Source organism: Vombatus ursinus, unplaced genomic scaffold (assembly GCF_900497805.2).
Source record: "Vombatus ursinus unplaced genomic scaffold, bare-nosed wombat genome assembly UNPS02000582.1, whole genome shotgun sequence".
Lineage (NCBI taxonomy): Eukaryota > Metazoa > Chordata > Mammalia > Diprotodontia > Vombatidae > Vombatus > Vombatus ursinus.
In genome coordinates this window covers 12345906-12368052 of record NW_020940360.1, presented here as the reverse complement: position 1 = coordinate 12368052, position 22147 = coordinate 12345906, and the positions used below count along the sequence as shown (strand labels likewise).

The 22147-nt window shown below is 38.4% G+C and overlaps 1 protein-coding gene across 3 annotated transcripts in view; it reads left to right on the top strand.

Annotated features, from left to right (window-relative positions):
- Nucleotides 1-22147, top strand: part of LOC114038532 (gamma-aminobutyric acid receptor subunit rho-1) — a 56796-nt gene extending 34649 nt beyond the window's left edge. For all 3 annotated transcript variants that reach the window (XM_027855836.1, XM_027855846.1, XM_027855828.1), the window contains 5 exons: nt 8688-8770; nt 13141-13281; nt 14873-15025; nt 19064-19260; nt 21553-22147. In XM_027855836.1, coding sequence (XP_027711637.1) covers nt 8688-8770; nt 13141-13281; nt 14873-15025; nt 19064-19260; nt 21553-21843 — 865 coding nt within the window. In that variant the 3' untranslated portion in view covers nt 21844-22147. The remainder of the gene's footprint in view (nt 1-8687; nt 8771-13140; nt 13282-14872; nt 15026-19063; nt 19261-21552) is intronic.

The window sequence follows — 22147 nt, the reverse complement described above, 5'->3', positions numbered from 1 at the left end:
GCATCCCAGTTCATTTAACCAGTTAGCATTGGATTAGCTTTGACAAAGGGATATTTGCTTCAAAGATATAGCAAGAAGAAATGTACATTTACTCCAATACTTTAGGGATACATAATCTCCTCTACATTACCTAGGTCTCTGGGAATAGGGGTTAAGGATTAAGTTCACTGTTTATCTCAGTTCCTTTATAGCATTAGTCCCACTTAATTCAATTTGAAAGCCCCACTGGGTTAGCATCCTGGATTCTTTGCTCCTCAGAGCTTCCTTGTTGGACTAGCTGTAGCAACATACAGTCCTGAGTCCTGGATTCCCAGACTGTCATAGCTTGAGACTCCACTCAGTCAGAGACTCTTTGCAGCCAGGACAGAAAAGGACAAAGGAAAAGGGCAAAGCCCCAGGACCATTTCTCTGGGCAATATGGTCTAAGGTGGGGAAGGAGTGTGGGGAGGGGGAGTGGACCTCAGGCCCTCTTCCCTTACCACATGGTGTGAGTGAAGGAATCCTTCACTCTCAGATGGGAATGTAGGAAAAAGCCCTGACCTTGCTTAGTCAGGCAGTTTTAAAGACACAGACAGTACTGGTAATGCAATCAGTAGAAAAACACTATTCCCAACCCTCCGGTAGGCCATTGCAGAATGATCAGTTCTCCAGTCTTGCAGAAACGGGTCCCCAGCGTCTTCCACTTTCATACCAGCTAGGTGACACTATCTTAGGTGTAATCTGCATTATATAAGCATATCCCCAAAGACCTTTATACCAGTGCTTGGTCACAGTTCACAAAGGGGTTGGTTGTTTGTCACTGTGTAACTAGAGGCTAACATCCATCTTGACCCATATAGGGACCGTCTTGCCTCCTGGCCAAGTGCCAGGTGAAACCTAGTGATCTAATCCGTTAGTAGGCAGATTCTTCCAGTCGGGTTCTGTTTCTGTATTCTGTCTCGGGGACGCTGCCTTATGCCACACTGCCCCCCAACCCCAAGTCCTCAGGAATTTCCACTGAACTTCTGAAAATAAAAAATAAAATAAAAATTAAACAAAGCCACAGACCCAGGTTAAGGACCTCTGCTGTAGGATAAAATATAGACTTCTCTGTTTGGCATTTAAAGTCCTTTAATACTGAAGGAATGCACCAGTAGGAGAAGGGTGACCAGCATGGTGGAGCGATGTTCCAGGGTGAGTAGGACCCAGGAGGTCAGGGAAGTTCTGGGATTAGAAGGAAGCTGAATCATGCTGGTGAGGTTCAAAGAGCCAGAAGTTCAGCATTCCACATTCTGTCACAGACACTCCAGGATCTCACATACCACATAATCACTAGCAACAAGATCACATTCTAATGTTCTTTTATACCTTAAAGAGTAATTGTCCAAACTAAAGTCCAACATTTCGGTCCCAACTAAAGTCCCACCTTCCACCAGAAGCCTTCCCTAATTTCTCTTAATTCTAGTTCCTCCTTTCTGTTAATTATTTCCTACTTATCCTCTCTGTAGTTTTCTTTGTATATATTTGTTTACATGTTGCCTTCCCCATTAGATTGTAAGCTCCTTGAGGGTAGGGACTGTCTTTTGTTTCTTTTTGTATCCCCAGGGCACAATGCCAGGCACATAGTGAGTGCTTAATAAATATTGATTGATAATTATGGACCTCTGTGTGAAGGTTGCCCTCTCTATACATAACTATCTGCTTTCCTATGGTATTCTCAGCCTTCAGGTGTTAGCATCCTTGTTGTTCAATATCTTTTCAGTTGTGTATGACTCTGTGACCTCATTTGGGGTGTTCTTGGCAAAAGTACCGGAATGGTTTGCCATTTCTCCAGCTTATTTTACAGATGAGGAAACTGAGGCAACCAGTGATTTACTCAGGGTTACACAGCTAGTAAGTGTCTGAGGTGGGATTTGAACTCAGGTCTTCCTGACTCCCAGTCCAGCACTCTATTCACTGCACCACCTAGGTGCCCATTAGTATCCTTGTACTTCCCCTAAATCCTGCCACTTTAAACTCCAAGGTATAACTGCCTCTTCTGATGGGAATGTGAATGAATGGTTAAAATGTTAATGTTAAAAGTTACTAAGGTACTTTCTATTTGGTTCTCCAAAGTTGATAGCTCACTTAAACTTTATAGACTAGGTTTTAGCTTAAGCATTTATAAATCATAAAGATTAAATTGCCATACTTGGCAAAGTAGGATAGACAGTGGTACATAAAATCTTGTACGTTACATTGTTATTGTAATGGACATAATGTAACTCCATATAAGATCCAAGCAATTTTGAAGCTGGCTTTATGCCCAGATGGGAAACACCGTATCAACCAATAAATAGTCACTTCAGTCCTCATCCCAGTTTGAAAGCTAAGCAATCTGACATCAGGTTCATCTGGCAGTGTTGCATGCATGAAGTCATTGGAATTTCATCTCCAAGTTTTGAAACGTGTCCTCATAGAAAAGCCTTTTCAAAGAGCTGTGAAATCTTATAGTCTTTGAAGTTCTGAGGCTTATTCCTCTACCCACATACATCATGTGAGTTTTCCCAGGGCTCACTGCATTGCCAGCAGGATCTTTTAGTTATGGCAGATTTTGGGACTTCTATACCTATTTCCAGAATTGTGCCCCATTTTCCTGTGTGCTTGCTTAATCCAAATACTCAGAAAATGTAAAACCCTGACAGTAATCCCTTGTCACATCCTCCAGAGAACCAGTGATTAAAATAATTATAACATGGAGGATAAATTAATAAAATGAGGAACTGACGATAGAGCTAAGTTACAAGTGGAGAGAGTGGAATCTGCTTGCTTTGAGTGACAAATCAGCAGGGAGCACATCTTACTCCATAGAATTGAAGTAGTTTAAATATATCCATATATGTATGTGTTTATATATGTATATATATAGAGAGAGAAACAAATTATTTAATGTTTTAATTAAATATTTAATTGAATTAAATTTAATGTTTAAATTAAACACTTGTTTAATTGAATAGAAATTAAATCATAACATACATATTAGCACTATACATTATTTAAAATAAAAATATGAGATAGGTAGTAAAAGTGAGTAGTCAGTAGGTAGATTGATCACCAATGTTGTCCTCTGACCTGCCAATGTCCCTTAAAGCCCCCAAGATCTTGCTGCCTGCCCTGCAGCTTATCCCTTAGGATCACCAGATCTGTCCATCTGCTGTGTACCTGAACCCACTTCTTTATGCTGTCTCCTTTAGAATATAAGCTCCTCCATAATAGTATATTTCCCTTTTCTATTTGTATCTCCAACATTTATCATAGTGCTTGATAAATAGTAAGCAGTTAATAAAAATGCTTTTTTATTCATTCAACAAACATTTATGTGCTTCCTGTGATCCAAGTAGGCATGTTGCATAATTATTCACAAAATAATGACAAAAAATTCACAATATTCACAAAATATAGAACCATAGGAAGGCCTCTAAGGTGTTACTTGGGTCCACTTCAAAGGATTTATAATTAGGCAGGATCAGGAATGTGAGGTGTGAATAGGTTAAGATCTGCATGGGCTAAGGAGTACCCATGCCTATGAAATAACAGGTCCATTGAAGTATTTGGTGCAGTGGATAGAGCACTAGGCTCGGAATCAGGAAGACTCATCTTCATGAGTTCAAATCCAGCCTCAGACACTTACTGGCTGTGTGAGCTTGGGAAAGTCACTTAACCCTGTTTGCCTCAGTTCCTCATCTGTAAATGAGCTGGAGAAAGAAATGGTAAGCCACTCCAGTATCTCTGCTAAGAAAACCCCAAATGGGATCACAAAGAGTCAGACATGACTGAAAAAATGACTGAAGTGCTAAAAAGTCATAAACTACTGGGTAAAAACATTCTGAATCTTAAGAGAAAGGGAAAAATTTAGAGAAACTGGACATGTACTGGCAGTTACCAAATCACTGATTTTTATAATTTGTCATCAACATATCAGTCTTCTCTTACACGATGATCTAATCTACCATTCTTCTACTCCCTCTCAACTTCATAGTAAGATGTCCATGGGTCTATCCAAAGAGAGGAAAACCCATAAAAAGATAAAAAAAATCAGCATCAAATTCACTTCCATATGAAACTTGGGCCAAATTTAAGGTCTCACTCAGATTCAATGCCTCATCTCATTTTAGTTCCCTGCCTCAAGTTTCTTTAATTGTCCATACAGAAGTAGTCTTCAGAACTTCTTATTCTTTGAGTATTCTTTTTATTTTTACTATTTCCACTGCATGTTAAAATTTACTTGTTATGTTAATAATAAGGGGCACACAGAGACAATAATACTTTTCTTCATTTGTTGGTTTCATTTTCTTATCTCTTTGCCATCTGCAATACTAAGAAACCAGGAAGTAATTCCAGAATTCTGTAATATAAAATAATTTTGGGGGGGAGCTGTAGAATGAATAGAGAAGTCATACTTTGCTCCCTGCCTTGGTGCCCAACAATACATCTGAAAACAAAAGCAAGAGGCTTTGGGGGGAGGTTTTTGCATTCCATTCAACAGGCATTCATTAAAGTCTACTTCATGCCAAGTAGTATGATGGGAGGACAGGGGAATATACAATGACAAAATGAAAAATAGACTCTTGCCCTCTGAGAACTTACATTCTATTGAATACCTTCTATTTGCATAAATTTAACACTCAGAATTTATTGATTCTAGAAACCACTGAGGTACACTGATGAAATTATTTAGTGACATCTAAGCAGGTTCATACCTATGCTAAAATAAGACTTTATCTCTATTTCAAGGTACAAAATAACAACAGGAAGGAATTTCCTGAATTTGATACTCTTCTAAGTTTAGTCCCATGGAAATTCCCACGTGGATGATATTCAAAGCTGGTCCTAGAAGTGCTGCTCTTAAGTGTTCTGTTTTTAGCTACTTCTTCACTAACAACGCTACAATTAGTTCTGTTCATAATTTCCCAGTAGATGTCGAAGCCTCACCTGCTATATGTCAAAGTCAGTAAACAGCTTGCCTTTCTACAGCATCTCTCTCTCCATCATGGCATTTTTCCATCATAATCCACTAGTTTGCATCTCCATTTGCAGTGTTTCCCAGTTGAAAGGGAAATACAAATGGCAGAGGTTAGGAATCTCTGAATAGGGCTGAGTCTGCACATTAATGGAAAGATCTGGAAAATTCATCCTGAAACATCATATCTGCTCAAAATTTACAAATGATTGACCCTGAAGTGGTCTTTTGATTTACATTAATTACCCAGATATTTTCCTCAATTCTTCACAAAATACAGACCCTAGTCTGTATTGGAGGATTGGATTGGAAGCAAAAGAGCAAAGCAAGAATAGAGAACAAAGTAAAAAGAGAAAAACAACCAAGTGCCTTTATTTATAGTCAGAAATAAGATTTTCTTACTGTGTGTACTTTGAAATAATTTTTCTTCAATTTATGTTGGACTAAGTGGAGGTTCTTTGTTTCCTCATAGGTAAAGTGCAAATAATAACAGCGCCTACCTCCCCAGATTGTTGTGAGGATTGAATGAGATAATATACACAAAGCACTTTGTAAACTTTAAAGTGCTCAATAAATGTTGGCCATTATTATTGTCATTATTGTTGTTCCATATTATTTTCTTCAGAAAGAACACTTCATTTGCTGTTTTTAATTTCTTATCTCTTTGCTATACTCAATGCTCTGAAAGCAAAGACACCCCTTTCTTTTCAGGATGGTATTATTCTAAACTAAAACTATTAAAAATTGTTTTAAACCCATACATATTTATAAAGAGAACATGTTTGGTTCTTTTCAGTCCTGGTCAACGCCATTAAATTCTGATAGTAAAAACATTATCTATGCCCCCTAGTGGAAATTATTGTAACTAAAAAAATATCATTGTCCTGTCCAAAAAATGTAGCTCCCTATGGACCAAAATTTAAAATTAGCATTGGTAGTTCATTAATTTAATTTCTAAAATATAACATATACATTTCTAATGCCTACAAAAGAACCTTAAAACTGGGTAATTTAAAATGAGTAGCACAATATAGAATCTCAAAGTGTCTTTTAATTTCAATTCAATAATCAATCAATCATTGAGCAGTTAATTAAGAACCTACTAGGTGCCCACCAGGTCTGTGTTATGCACTGGGGATTCAAAGTCAAAAATCAAATAGTCCTTTCCCCCTAGGAGCTTCCATTCTTTTGAGGGATACAACATTTTCATAGATAAGTAAACATAGGTTATACAGTCAGTCAAATACTGTTTGTTAAGTGCCTACTATGTGCCAGACATAGTTCTAAGCACTGGGGATACAAAGAAAGACAAAAAATAGTTCCTGCTGTCAAGAAGCTCATAGTTTAATGTCTAATATGTACAAAATAAATACAGTGATTTTGAGAGGGGGAATCTCTAACAACTGAAAGAATTGAGAAATGCCTCTTAAAGAAGATGGCAGTAGAACTGAGTCCTGAAGGGATCCATGGGTTCCAAGAGGTGGGAGAGAGAGGGAAAAACATTCCAAACATAGAGGGCAGCCTGCACAAAGGGATGGAGGTGGGAGATGGAATGTCATGTACAGGAAAACAGCAAATAGGGCAGCTTGGCTGGAACATAGAAGGTATGAGTGACAGTAATGTGTAAGCAGCCTGGAAAGATAGATTGGAATAAGATTATAAAGGACTTTAAATGCCAAACAGAGCTGTCCACATTTTATCTTGAAGCAGGGATCCTTAACCTGGGGGTCTGTGGCCTTGTTTTATTTTTATTTTAATATTTTGATAACTGTATTTCAATATGTATTTCAAACTGTATTTCAACTGTATTTCAATTTCCTTTGTAATCCTGAGTATTTTATTTTACACATTTAAAACATTATTCTGAGAAGGGGTCCATTGGTTTCACCAGACTGCCACAGGTTTCCATGACACAAAAAAGGTTAACACCCCCTATCCTAGAGGTTATAGGGAGCCACTGAAACCTCTTGAGCAGGGGAGTGACATGGTCCAAACTGTGTTCTAAGAATATCAAGTTGGTGTGGTATGTAAATGTAATGGAATACTCTTGTGCTATAAGAATGGTGAGTAAGCAGATTTCAGAAAAACATGGAAAGACTTACATGAACTGATGCTGAATGAAGTGAGCAGAACCAGGAGAACATTTCACACAGTAACAGCAACATTGTTCAATGACCAACTTTGATAGACTCAGCTCTTCTTGGCAATACAATGATCTAAGACAATTCCAAAAGACTTATGATGGAAAATGCTATCCATATCCAGAGAAAGAACTATGGAGTCTGAATGCAAATCAAAGCATACTATTTTCACTTTTTTTGTAGCTTTTCCCTTTTGTTCTGTTTCTTTTTTCACAACATGACTAATGTGGAAATATGTTTACATGATTGTACATGTATAACCTATATCAGATTGCTTGCCATGTTGGGGAGGGGGGTGGGAGGGAGGTGGAACTCAAAATCTTATAAAAAATGTTGAAAACTATCTTTACATGTAAATTAAAAAATACTATTTATAAAAAAAAATCAATTTGGTAGCTGTGCGGAGGATGAATTGGAAAGGAAAGAGACTTGAGGTACGGAGATCAATTAGAAAGCTATTGCATTAGTCCAGGTGAGAGACTATGAGGAGCTGAAGTAGTATGGTTGTGGTATGAATGGAGAGGAGACAGGATGCAAAAGATATCTTAGAGATAGAGCCCACAAAACTTGGCAACTCTCTGACCATGGATGAGCAAGTCAGAGTGAAGAGTGAAGAATGACTCTAAGATTATAAACTAGTATGATTGGAACAATGGTGGAGCTCTCAACAGAAATGGGAATTTGGGAGGAAAGGTGATTTTATTTTATTTATTTTTTTTGTTTTGTTTTGTTTTTTTAGGCAATTGGGGTTAAGTGACTTGCCCAGGGTCACACAGCTAGTAAGTGTTAAGTGTTTGGTGTGAGGCTGCATTTGAACTCAGGTCCTTCTGACTTCAGGGCCGGTGCTCTATCCACTGAGCCACCTAGCTGTCCCGAAAGGCGATTTTAGAGACAAAGATAACGAGCTCCATGTTGAGTTTAAGATGCTGACGGGATAGCCAGGTGGAGATGTCAAGCAGGCAGCTGGAACTGGGACTCCAAAGAGAAATGAGGGTGGAATATGATTTGGAGTAATCTGTATAGACAGGATAATTGAAGCCATGGGAATTGATGAGGTTGCCAAGGGGGAGGATATAGAAAAGAGGAGAGCATAAGCATTTATGAAGACACAGTTCTTTCAGAAGTCAGATATGCTTTTATCTTATTTATTTTATTGCCATGTTTTGAGACCTTTGTAATGGCATAGTGTTTGCACATGATATAAATTAGTGGAAGCATATGGTTAGCCCTGACACCAATGTGGTACGGGGGGAAGAGTCGTGGATTTTGCATCCAAGGACCTGGGTTTGAGTTCTGGCTCTTCTGCTTGATGGCCATCTGGACCTTAGTTTCCTCATCTGTAACATGGGGCAGTGGTACCATGATCTTTCCAGTCCCTCCCACCTCTATAGCCTCAAACTATTTTTTTTTCCATCTTCACCTAAGTCCCAGAATATTTAATTATACTGCAGGAGGTTAGATGTTTCACCTTCACTGGAAAACAGCAGGTGCCTTTTTTACTGATCATTTTATATTCATTGTATATTGTACAGGCTCTGAGAGCTTCACTTGTATCATTTTATTTCTAGGGTCACTGTGACTGCAATGTGCAATATGGATTTCAGCCGCTTTCCCCTGGACACACAAACATGTTCACTCGAAATTGAAAGTTGTGAGTATAATTGGGTCCAGAAATTAAAAACATGCCTCTTAAAATTGATCCATTTGATTCAATGCAACAAACATTAAATAACTGCCATGTGCTACACACTATGACAGATGCTTTAACTCCAATCCCTCACCCCCTTTCAACTTTCCTTACTCAGAGTTACAAGCACTATTCATATATTTTCTTTTGCCACAGAGGCAGCTGGTGGTGAAGTGGATAGAGTGCTGGACCTGGAGTCAGGAAGTTCTGAGTTTAATTGGGCCTCAGACATTTACTAGCTGCATAACCCTAAGCAAGTGACTTTACCTTTGTGTGCCTCAGTTTCCTCAACTATAAAATGAGGATAATAGCAGCACCCACCTTACAGGATTGTTGTGAGGGTCAAATGAGATCATATTTGTAGAAAGCACTTAGCACACTGCCTGGCACATAGTAGGTTCTATATGAATGCTTATTCTCTTCTTTTGAATTACAGTTATCTGTGTGTCTTATCTTCCTCCTAGCCCTCATTTAATCATAAACTCCTTAATGGTTAGGGCGAGGTCTCTCTTTTTTCTCTTTTTATTCTTTATATCTCTCCCAATGCCTAAGTGCAGAAGTCTGTACTTTCATAGGTGCTTGATAAATGTTTGTTGCATTGAACTGCTGTTAGATGTTATTGTAACATAGATATTATTGGAACAAGGGAGAGACTTGAGGCAGGGAAGCTCTTTGGAAAACCATTGCAATAGCCAGACAATGAAGGCCAAACTAGGGTGGTGGCTATGTGATTGGAGAGGAGGGATGGATGTGAGAGATGTGGAAGAAGACCAAGGTTTGGCAACTTATCAGATACACAAGAGAGAATGAAGGGTCAGCGTGGAGTATCTAAGAGCTGGGTGATTAGAAGGATTTTAGGACTAGTAGTAGAAGATGGGCCATTTGACCATGGCCCCCAAAAGGTACTTCAATGATAACTTTAAAAATCAAGGGAAATGATTTCAGGAATAAAATACAACACTCCTGCAACATGCCTTTTCTATCCTCAACAGCAGGGGTCTCCAAAGTGGAGGCTCTGCTGCTGTCACTCCGCGGTAGGGGTAAGGGTGGGTGGGTTTGAGGTATAACCCTAAGGGGTGTAAAGGGTAGTTTGGTCACATCCCACTGTTGCTTTAAAGACCTTATTCCCTAACTTTCCCCTCACTCAGATATGCCAGCTTACACCTTCAACCCTTCTGAGCTGGGTTGGGACTCTCACAGATACCTTTGGAAAATTCCATGTCAACTTCCTCCCCTTACCCTACCACCGTGACCTTGAACTATAGCAAGTGCCCCTCAGAGCACCGGCTGTAGATGCTTGGAGGCATGACTGATGAGTCAGAGCCCTGCCTCCTCCTTTTCATTTTGGGTAGGACAGAGAGAGTCACATGGAGTGAGCAAGTAGGGATGGCTTATGTTTTGGAACATAGATTTTATTATATTATCTTTCCCCTAAAACCACCCATCTTCCAAACTCTTCTACTACTAGTCCTAAAATCCTTCTAATCACCCAGCTCTTAGATACTCCACGCTGACCCTTCATTCTCTCTTGTGTATCTGATAAGTTGCCAAACCTTGGTCTTCTTCCACATCTCTCACATCCATCCCTCCTCTCCAATCACATAGCCACCACCCTAGTTTGGCCTTCATTGTCTGGCTATTGCAATGGTTTTCCAACGAGCTTCCCTGCCTCAAGTCTCTCCCTTGTTTAATTCATCCTCCACAGAGCTCCCAAAATAATTTTCCTTAAGTGCAGATTCATTATATTCCCCGACTTAAGAAAGTCCAGTGACTCCCTATTGAATCTAGAATCAAATATCATTTCATTTTTATCTTATCCTTCCTCATTTCCATTTTTTTTGTATGTGGGTTCTGCAATGCCTCTAATTATTAGTAGAGTAGTATTTGTATGTAATCTGTACATAAGGAAGCATACATATATTTAGAGGTACACATTCAAAATATTTTTACTAATAGAGTAGCTATCAAAAAGATTGGGAGATCTCTGGTCTTTTGTTTCCAAAAAGACTTTTTCATATTGAAAGACCAATCTCTGGTGGCTCCTGTGACAAAATTCCCTCTTCCCTAAAATGATGGTAAATTTTAAGGTTATATCCAAATAAGGATGACCCAGATTTTTGTGTTAAAAATACATTTGGTGTCTTAAGTATTTTTAAAGTATTGCTAATGAAAGTCCATAGGAACTCTGGATTGCTGTCAACTGGCAAACAGGTATTATAAACCCTAGAGATGGCTAGGTGGCATAGTGGATAGAAGGCCTGGAGTCATGAAGATGAGTTCAAATCCAGCTTCAGACACCACCTAGCTGTGTGATTCTAATTAAGCCATTTAGTCTGTCTTCCCCAGTTTCCTCAACTATAAAATGTAAAATAGGGGCAGCTAAGTAGTGAAGTGGGTAGAGTGTCAGGCCTGGAGGAAGGAAGATCTGAGTTCAAATCAGTTCTCAGACACTTACTGGCTGGGTGATCCTGGGCAAATCACATGACCCTGTTTGCCTCAGTTTCCTCATCTGTAAAATGAACTGGAAAAGGAAATGGCAAACCACTCTAGTATCTTTGCCAAGAACATTGCAAATGGACTCACAGAAAGTTGGACACAACTAAAAATGACCGAATCAACTTTGCTAGGTGAGAGGGATAAAAAGTAAAAAATAAAATATTCCTAGTCCTCAAGGAATTCACATTTTAAGGGATAGGAGGAAGATGATGGAGAATGTATACATATAAACATATACAAAATTATTATTAATAATAGATATAATTTATATAGCACTTTAAGATTCACAAAGTGCTTTACATATATTTCCTCTTTGGATGAAATAATATGGGATAATGGAGGGGGCGGAGTTTGTTAGGAATTAGCAGCCGAGAGATTTGGGAAGAGCCTTATGTAGGATGTGGCATTTGACTAAACCTTGAAGGAAGCCAGGGATTCTGAGAAGTAGATGTGAAGGGGGTAGGGTGTGGGTGAGCATTCCTGGCATGGCACAGTGCTTGACACTTAATAAAATGCTTTATCTCTCGGTCATCTATCTACTTATCTGCAGTGGTCACCCAATGCACAAGCATAGATTGGGAAGATGAAATGTTTTACATGAGAATAAGTAAGAAGGCTTATTATGCTGACTGTAGTTTGGCCCAGAATCTAAAAGCAGTGAATCTAGGACCCAACCAGGAATGGTCCTTATTTCTTCAGAGACCAAAACTATAAACCTAGGGGTAAAGGTCTGGAGAAGGGAATTTGAACTAAAAAGAAGAGGAAAGTGGGGACAAGGAAAGGAAAGGACTGTTTTAGTGCTTTAAACCTGGGTAACTTAACTGCCCATGCCAAATTGCAGTAAACAGAGCTGGAAAAATGGGCAGAGCTGAAGAAGCCAGAGAAAATGGAAAAGGAGCAGTAACTTCAGGATAAGGTTTTTAAAAATTAAATGAAAACTTTTTAATTAACCAAATTTATTTTCTCTTTTTCCCACTTCTTCCCCCTTTCCCCACCCAACTGAAAAAAAGAAAAACAAAACCCTTGCAACTAATAGGGATAGTCATGCCAAACAAATTACTGCACAGGAATGAGTTTTTTGATGGTGAAATTGATCCCTAATATTTTTTACCCTTGGGTGAGAGACAAATAAGAGCTAATAATATAGCACTTTAAAGTTTGCAAAATACTTCACATATATGATCTCATTTGATCCTCACAAAGTAAGGTAAAGTAGGTTCTACTATTAGTATTTACTAATTATTAGTACCCAATTAGTAAGGTACTATTATTAATACCTGACTTCATTTACTCTACAAGGCTTTACCCTGCTAGAGTAAAGTCCTATAAAGCAGGTACTGTCACCTTACCCTAGAGATAAAGCCCTGTAAAATAGGTAATATTATCTCCATTTTACAGATGAAAAAACTGAGGCTGAGAGAGTTCAGATGTTTTGCCCAAGGTAACTCAGCTAAGTAAGTGTCTGAGGGAAAATTCAAACTCAGGTCTCCCTGAGATCTATTAGGGAAAGGGAAAATTCAGATGTCTCCCCTGCCCCCAATCTCTCATTTTTAAGTCTTCTTTGACTATATCTGAGGATTCTATTAATACACAAATCTCTTGCCCAGGTTTTTTGTTTTTTGTTTTTTTGCTTTTTGGTGAGGCAATTGGGGTTAAGTGACTTGCTCAGGGTCACACAGCTAGTAAGTGTCAAGTGTCTGAGGTCAGATTTGAACTCAGGTCCTCCTGACTCCAAGCCTCGAACTCTATCCACTGTGCCACCTAGCTGCCCTCCCCCAGTCCTTTATACATTCTTCCTCAAAGTGTGCTGTCTCTAATGATTCCTTCTATCTTTTTAGATGCCTACACAGAAGATGACCTCATGCTCTATTGGAAAAAAGGGAACGATTCCTTAAAGACAGATGAGAGGATCTCCCTGTCCCAGTTCCTGATACAAGAATTCCATACCACCACCAAGCTTGCCTTTTACAGCAGCACAGGCAAGCCTGTTGGAGGGAGGCCTGAGGATGTGGGCTGGATTTTGCTTTGCTTTTTATTATAATTAACACTTTTGGCTCACATAGCTAGCCAAAATTCTATGACACCTGAATTACCAGAAGAATCTGATGATTCTCAAAGAGGCAGCATCATACAGTGGAAAGAGTACTTCCTACCTGGCATCCAGGAAATTTTCATCTAATTTCTGTCTCTGTCAAGTCAACTGGGTGACCCTGGACAAATCATTTTTCTTCTGTGGTCCTTAGTTTCTACATATGTAAAATGAAGGGGTTGTATGTGATATTTCCTAAGGTCTCTTTCCAATGCAAAAAAAAGGCTATGAGCAACAAATTCTCAGCAGTTACAGGGTTTTGAAGCCAAAGGTGAGAATCCTGAAGAGATGTGTAATTAAGCTGAAGTGATTTGGACATCCTCTTTACATAGCAGATAGACGGTCATGACCTTTATCAATTGCAGCCTCAGTTTTGCCTTTGGTACCGTATACACTCTACTAACTTAGGCAGAGCTCAGAGAAACTAGTACTGGTTAACATTTATAGTGCCTGCTACTACCAGGAAGACTAAGGCTGGTGGATCACTTAAGCTCAGGAGTTCTGAGCTGCAATAGGGCTAAAGCTGAATAGTATCTACACTAAGTCTAGTACCAATATGGTGAGCCCCCAGGAGCAGCAGAAGGCTGCCAAGCCATCTAAGGAGGGGCAAACTGGCTAAAGTCAAAAATGGAATAGATCAAAGTTTGAGTTGATTAGCAGTGGGATAAGGTCTATAAATGGTGGATGCACTTAGAGCCTAAAATAGGGAAACCTAGTTTCAGAGAGAGAGAGGGAGAAATTTAAGATTTGGAAAGTGATATGTGTTTGTATATATACATGTATACACATACATTTTATACATGTGTGTATATACATATACATTATATATACCTATATACACACATTTTCTCTCTACATATATATACACACATATATAGCATTTCATTTGATCCTTACAACTCTGTGGGGCAGATCATTATAGTTATATTATTATATATTATTCCAATTTTTCAGATGAGGAAACTGAGGCAGGCAGAGGTTAAATGAGTAGCCCAGGGTTATACAGCTAGAAAGTATCTGCAGTAGGATTTAAACTCCAGTCTGCTCCTTCACCTTGCAGAGTGATATTCACTCTATCATTTCCCCACTGTATCTCATCATTCTTATTTTCTTCATTCATAATTCTTTAATATTATGAATACAAGATGAATTTATAAACATATAGCATAGATGGACCTACAAATGTCTACTTTGCAATTAAATGCAGCTCAGCAATTTAACTAAAAACATATTTTTTCTCATAAAGTAAGATTGATCTTATGGGGTTCAGTGGCCAAAAAAGATACACTTGATCTTGTGTTGTTATTCTGGGGACTTAATTGTGTGGTGTAGTTAATTATAAAACTTCTTTCTCCACCTGAGTCTTCTTCACTCCTACTTCCAGAGGTGTGAGAAAGTGTCAATAACGTTAATGTGGGGCACCTGGGGGAGGGGAAGTGTTTAAGATATTATATGCTCTTTTCTTTCCCTCCGTCACGTAGGGTGGTACAACCGCTTGTACATTAACTTCACTTTACGTCGTCACATCTTCTTTTTCTTGCTCCAAACCTACTTCCCTGCTACTTTGATGGTCATGCTGTCCTGGGTGTCCTTCTGGATTGATCGTAGGGCTGTGCCTGCCAGAGTACCTTTAGGTAAGGATATCTCAACTACAACTCAGGCATTAAACAATATAAATAATTGTCTTAGGATCTACCTAACCCTTACAAAGCTTCCTCAAGCAAATATTTATAGGAGCCCTTTTTGTGGTACCAAAGAACTGGAAACTGTGGGGATGCCCATCAGTTGGAGAATGGCTGAACAAGTTGTGGTATATGGTTGTGATGGAATACTACTGTGAAATGATGAGCTCGATGATTTTAGAAAAGCATGGATAGAACCTGCATGAAATAATGAAGAGAGAAATGAGCAGAGCCAAGAGAACATTGTATACAGTAACCATAATATTATTTTAAGAACAACTTTGAATAATTAAGCCATTTTGACTATAATAAATAATCAAATTAACTACAAAGGAACTTTGAAGGGAGACATTATCTGCATCCAGAGAAAGAACTGATAAATAGAAGTATGTATAGAATAGTTTTACATACACACACACACACACACATTTATGTCTAATGGTAGCCATCTCTAGGGTGGCAGGGAAGGGAAAAAAAAGTAAGAAAAAAAGAAAGTTACATGATAATTTTATTCTATATTTAAAAGGAATAGCAAGGTGTACACAATAGATTTACAGTTTCATGCATAATCATCTTTTTTTTTCTATTCTATGATGTCATGGAAATGCTTGTTTTATTTCTTACATTCAGAATAAAAAAAAAAAAAGCTTTCCCTTTATACCATTTCATACTGCAAGGTTGGAAAGATTCTTAACTTATAGGTAAAATCCCATGACAATGACTGCCATTTTCAAGAAAGTTTCTATGTGGCAAAGCTGCTCTTATGACCCCATATGAACCATGTAAACAGTGCTTCATTCATTTGATTACAAAAGAATCATAAAATCTCAGAGTTGAAAGGGACCTCAGTGATCATCTAGTCTAACCCAGGCAAGTGGTTGGCAAGTGGTCCTTCAACATCTACTTGAAGATTTTCCAGGGGTGGGAGGACCCACCACCTCTTCCACTTTTGGTCAGTTCTAATGGTTAGGAAGTTTTTCATGATATGAAGCCTAAATTTGTCTATTTGCAACTTTTTTGGCTGGTGGTGGGGCACTCGAGGTTAAGTGACTTACCCAGTGTCATGCAGCTAGTAAGTAAGAGTCTGAAGCTGAATTTGAACTCAGGTCCTCCTGACTCCAGGTCCAGAGCTCTATCCACTGTGCCACCTAGCTACCCCTATTTGCAACTTTCACCCTAGCCCTTGGTTCTGCCTTTTGGGGCTAAGCAAAATAAGTTCAGTCTCTCTTGACCATGACAGCCTTTCAAATGCTTAAGGGCAAACATTTTATACAACAAGATTAAGTATAAAAAAAAAATTAGGGGTTCAAAATCAACTCCAAAAATTCAAGGTAGGGAGACAGTATTAGATAACTGGTCTTTTATTTTTCCTAAAAAAACAAAAAACAAAAAACTTAATGGATTACAGGTCCAGTACGTAGCCAAAAAAACCTGAGGTATGTATAGTAACCAGAAATCAGGTGCAAACTCCACAATGCTGTAGTCAAGTCACATATGAAGTACTGCGATTAGTTCTGGGCACTACATTTTATGAAGGACATTGAAAAGCTAGAGTGTTCATCAAAGGATAACCAGGATGGTGAAGGGCTATATGAGGATAGGAAAAATTGCAAAAAAGCAAAAATATTATATATCTATATATATATATATATATACTCTTCACTGATTGTAATTCAATAAAAATTATATTAAAGGGCCATTTAAAAAGCATTAAAAATCAACTAATAATTCTAAAAAATTGGTGAGTCAAAGAACAAATCACAGAAATGAAAGATAACCTCATTTAAAATAATGACAACACACTATACTCTCTTTTTTTTGGTTTTTTCTTTCTTGCGGTTTTTCCTTTTTATCCTGATTCTTCTTTCACAACATGACTAACATGGAAATAGGTTTAATATGATTGTACTTGTATGGCCTATATCAGATTGCTTGCTGTCTTGGGGAGTTTAGATGGGGTCACTATATTATTGCTGTTGCTGAGTTGTTCCAGTTCTTGTCCTACTCTACATTTCACCTTGTTAAAAGAGACATATTAGGGAGTGAGGATAATCTGTAAATGTTTGTAATGTGAAAACAAAATTACATTCAATAAAACTTTGGGGGGGAAAGAATGAGGGGGCATGATGATTTTTGATAACTGTATTTCAATATAATTGGTTTCCTTTATAATTCTGTGGATTTTATACATCATATGATTGTAAAAAAATCATTACCCCCTTCTGTGCTTCCATTTCATATCCTCTTAAATAAGGAACAATGTTATTTTATTACTTACATTCATGTAAAAGCCACTCATTGTAAGAAAGAGCCTGCCTTAGTACAATTGGCATGGAAGGTGGGGAGAGGACCTTTGGCCTGCCATCAACTAACAATCATACTTCAAGACCCCTTGTAGCTAACCACTCTAAAAAAAACCAAACCCCGCCTGTTGTTTGTATCAGGTATAGCTGCATTGGTGGTAGTGGGCGCACCACCAAGAATGATAACAACCCTGATGGAGAGGTCTCTAAGGATTACCCCAGTTCCTTCTGATTCCATATTTGCTAAGCTGATGTTCTCATCTTAATTTAATAAATTTTAAAATTAATTTCATTCCCAGATGAATTTTCACTGGCAACCTGCTGTCTGGTGAGCAGCAGTTACACTGTAGCATGAACTGAGGATTGATTTCCTAGATCCACAGTGCTACTGAAGCCACCTCTGGAGCAAAGGTGACAGCTTCAAGTTAAAGGGTCAGGCAGCAGCAGCAGCAGCAGCAGCAGCAACAATAACAACAAAGAGTCAAGCAACAAACATTCAAAAGAACAATATTTGGGTGCTAAAGGAGAGAACAGCAAAATTTTAAAGCCAAGTATTTGTTCTGGTCCACGTGCTCTTCACCCTGGCCCGTACCAAAGCTGTGAGCTGATAGGAACATACGGCCAGGGAATGTTGCTTGTAGAGTCATTTGCCTTGGTGGAGGGATATTTATGGAAATAAATATTTATGAAGTCCAGCAGAAGTCATTATAGAGTTAGTTTGGATAATAAGCACTTTTCTTTCCATACTTCCTGTCTTCCTGGTGGCACAACGGATACAGCACTGGGCCTGGAGGCAGGAAGACCTGAATGCAAATCTGACCTTAGACACTTACTAGCTGTGTGACTTTAGACAAGTCACTTAACCCTGTTTGCCTCAGTTTCCTTATCTGTAAAATGAGCTGGAGAAGGAAATGGTAAACCACTCCAGTATCTTTGCCAAGAAAACTTCAAATAGGTCATGAAGAGTCAGAGATGACTGAAATTACTGAACAAACAAGGCTGGCAGCCCAGGCCTTGCAGGGATGGATATTATTACACTTATAAAGTTTAGAATCATGGATTTAGAGCTGGAATGGACCTTAGGGTCTAACCTCTTAATTTTACAAATGAAGCCCGAAGAGTTTAAGCAGCGTACAGGATAGAGCTACCTCTAGAATCAGGAAGACTTGAATTCAAATGTGACCTCAGATACTTACTAGCTGTGTAACCCTAGGAAAATCACAATCTCCCATAGCCTCAGTTTCCTCATCTATAAAATGGGGAAAATAAAAGCACCTACCTCTCAGGGATGTTATGAGATCAAATGAGATAATACTTGTAAAGCACTTTGCAAACCTTAAAGTGCTACATAAATGCTAGCTATCAGCGAGTGACTTGCTGAAGGTCACATGAGTAGGCAGTTGCAAAGGGGCATTTAAACCCAGTCTCCTAACTCCAAATCCAGAGCTTTTCCCCCCATGATACCTCTACTCCGCTGCTATATCTACTTTCTGACAAATAATTCACTGGTTTCAGAATTCCTGGAATTCTTTACCGAGGGCTTAACCACATAACACAAAGGGGGATTTTTTTTTTCAACTAGAAACTTAAGACAGATAAGAGGCAGCAAAGAACTAATGAAAACTCTGACAATGCAAACTGAGCTTTCCTTGGTTCATAGTCTTCAAGTACAATGGTGTGTTTCCAGGTATCACCACTGTCCTCACCATGTCTACAATCATCACTGGTGTTAACGCCTCCATGCCCCGTGTCTCCTACATCAAGGCCGTGGACATCTACCTGTGGGTCAGCTTTGTGTTTGTATTTCTCTCTGTGTTGGAGTACGCAGCCGTGAACTACCTGACCACCGTACAGGAGCGGAAGGAGAGGGAGCTTCGAGACAAGGTGATGTCATTGTGTAATTAAAGCTGTGGGCTTGTGATTGGCAATCAGATCTCACATTTTCTCTCATACTTTGGCCCAGTGGTTTTCAAAGTGTGACGTAAGGACCCCAGGGGTCCCCAAGACCCTTTCAAGGTAAAAACTATTTTCATCATAGTACTAAGATGTTTTTTGCTTATTAAAATTACTCTCCCTTTCCAACTATATATCTGCACAAGGCTGAATTTTCTTCATATACTTCAACCAAAATAACCTATCACAACAGAATATAGAATTGAGTACAGAATTATTGAATACAGAAGTAGATATAAGAATCTAAGCTATCTTCTATTGAGTCAGATATTAAAGACATGTGCAAAAATATATTTAAAATTATTTATTATAATTAAAATATATTTAAAAATTAAAAAAATTTTTTGTTTTGGAAAAGAATTTCATAAAAAAGTTATATATGTTAACATGTAATTGGTTTGTTATTGTTACTTTAAAATCAATAAATGATTATTCTTTAAAATATCAGTTTTAGTGTCTAATATGGTAAATATTGATGGATATAATCCACATAAATATAAATTATTTGGGATCCTCAAGAATTTTTTGGAGAGCAAAGGGGTCCTGAGACCAAAAAATTTGAGAACTGCTGCTTTGGCCTGTTTAGTATGGTGAGGCAATATGACATGGTGCAAAAAACACAGGATCTGGAAAGAATGAAAGAACACAGCTTCATGTCCTGGCTCTGTGTCTTACTGTCTGTGTGCCTTTGAACAAGTTACTTAACCTAAGCTTCTGTTTCCTAATCTAAAAAATGTGGGGTGGAAAGGGTGGGGTTGAACTACATGATCTCTAAAGCCCCCTCCGTATTTATGATTTTCTGATTATTTCTCGGTAAGCTGAAATCTGTAAAAATATTAATAGTTAATATTTATAGAGGGTGTCCCAAAGGTTTTAGGGAAGTTCATAACTTAAAACTTTAATAGCATAAAACTTCACTAAGACTTTGGGGACACTCTATGGAGCCCTCTAAGGTTTGCAAAGTGCTTTGCACACATTATTCCCATTTAATCTACATATACATCTCCCATGTTTTTTCCCAGATTGCCCTGTTTGCCAATCTATGTCCCTCTGTTCTACAAATTGCATTTTAAAGTCTGTCTTCCAGAAAGCTTTCTCTAATGAGTAGCTGCTTAGCAGTACAAGTCTATGTCTTCTTCTCTACTATATTCTTGCAATTGTTGTATTTATCTATATACATTTATGCTGTTTCCTGTATTCTATTATAATTTCTTTGAGGGTAGGAGCTATATAGCTAATCTTTAATATGTCCCCTCAAGCAGCTGAAACAGTGCTATATTTCCCAAAGGGAATAATAAATAGTGAGATAAAACACAGATAGTTACATGTCATTTTTTGCTCCTAAATTTTTTTTTATTAAAAAGAATTATGGGGCAGTTGGAGTTGCTGCCCTTGGGGCATGGCATCAGTATTTCAAAGGAAATACTGTTATCTCATCCACATTAGGTTAGGGTGTGGTGCCCCAGTGATCTGGGAAATCTGTATAAAAACTTTTGGCCTTCCTTTGTACCAAAGATGTCTGAATTATGGTATTAAAAGATAAAATGTTGTTATTATACAATACTATACATATATTTTATGTATTTCCGAGTTTCTAAACTTTTTTGGTGTCATCTGTTGGCCTTTATGTATTGTTTGGGGCTTCCACAAAACTCCCCAAAAATTCTCACTTAATTTCTTATGCTTACCTTGATATATCAAAACCACCATGGAGAGAGTTGTGATGTGGAAGGGATAATTGTACTAGGATATCACTGCAAGGCCTGTGTCACCACCAGTACTGGTGCCATCATTAGGTTGGTGGTGTCTGCCTACCACCTTATGTTTTTCCCTCCTGAATCAGTTGTTAAGGGAATGGTGAGGTTTGAGGAACATCACCATGGCTGCAGCAGGCACCATGTTTGGGATCACTTCCTGTGCCATTACTCAGCTCCAAAAGAAATCTGGTTTATTCAGACTGCTACTCTGATAAACATGGGAAAACCAAACATTTGGCAGATGGTTAGTGGGTCCTGACTCTGAGCCAACAATGCCTTTTCTTATTCTCATCTGATGTTAAACGACATAACAACTCCTTTAAGGTGTGTGTGTGTATGTGTGTTTTAAGGTAGGGAGAAATGCAACATTCTTTAATTATGGAATTGCTAATTTTGTAATGTCTCCAAGGCTAGTCACACTGAATTAGTTTTTTTTTTCCTTTTGGTCTCTTTGCCACGTTCACAGCTTCCCTGTACTTGTGGTATACCTCAGCCCAGGGCCATGATGATGGATAGCAGCTACAGTGATGGAGAGGTGAACGATCTAGGAAATTATGTGTCGGACCAAGGAGATAAGCAAGACCGGATGATGGTGCAGCTGGCTCTGGGTTCTGAGAGGAATGCCATAAGAAGGAAAAGCCAACGGAGTTATGTGAGCATGCGGATTGACACCCATGCCATCGATAAGTACTCTCGGATAATATTCCCAGCTGCATACATCTTATTTAATTTAATATACTGGTCTATTTTCTCATAAACGTTAGTCATTCTCAAAGCTCCCCTGCTCTGCACAGTAGGCACTCCAAAAACAATGACACAAAATAATTAACCTAAAAAGAAAATGGTGGGAAAATATTTCATTCAGTGCTATGGATAGGATAAAGAACCTGGAGCTCACTTCTACCTTCACCCACTCTAATGTCATATTAAGCAATCCTTAAGTCAAATCACATGTATCAGGCATTGACTGTATGTACACTATACTAAGTATTATAATAATACATATACCCAATGGCATCTGATGGTAGTAATATTAGTCTGAAAAAAAATATGGTACTGTG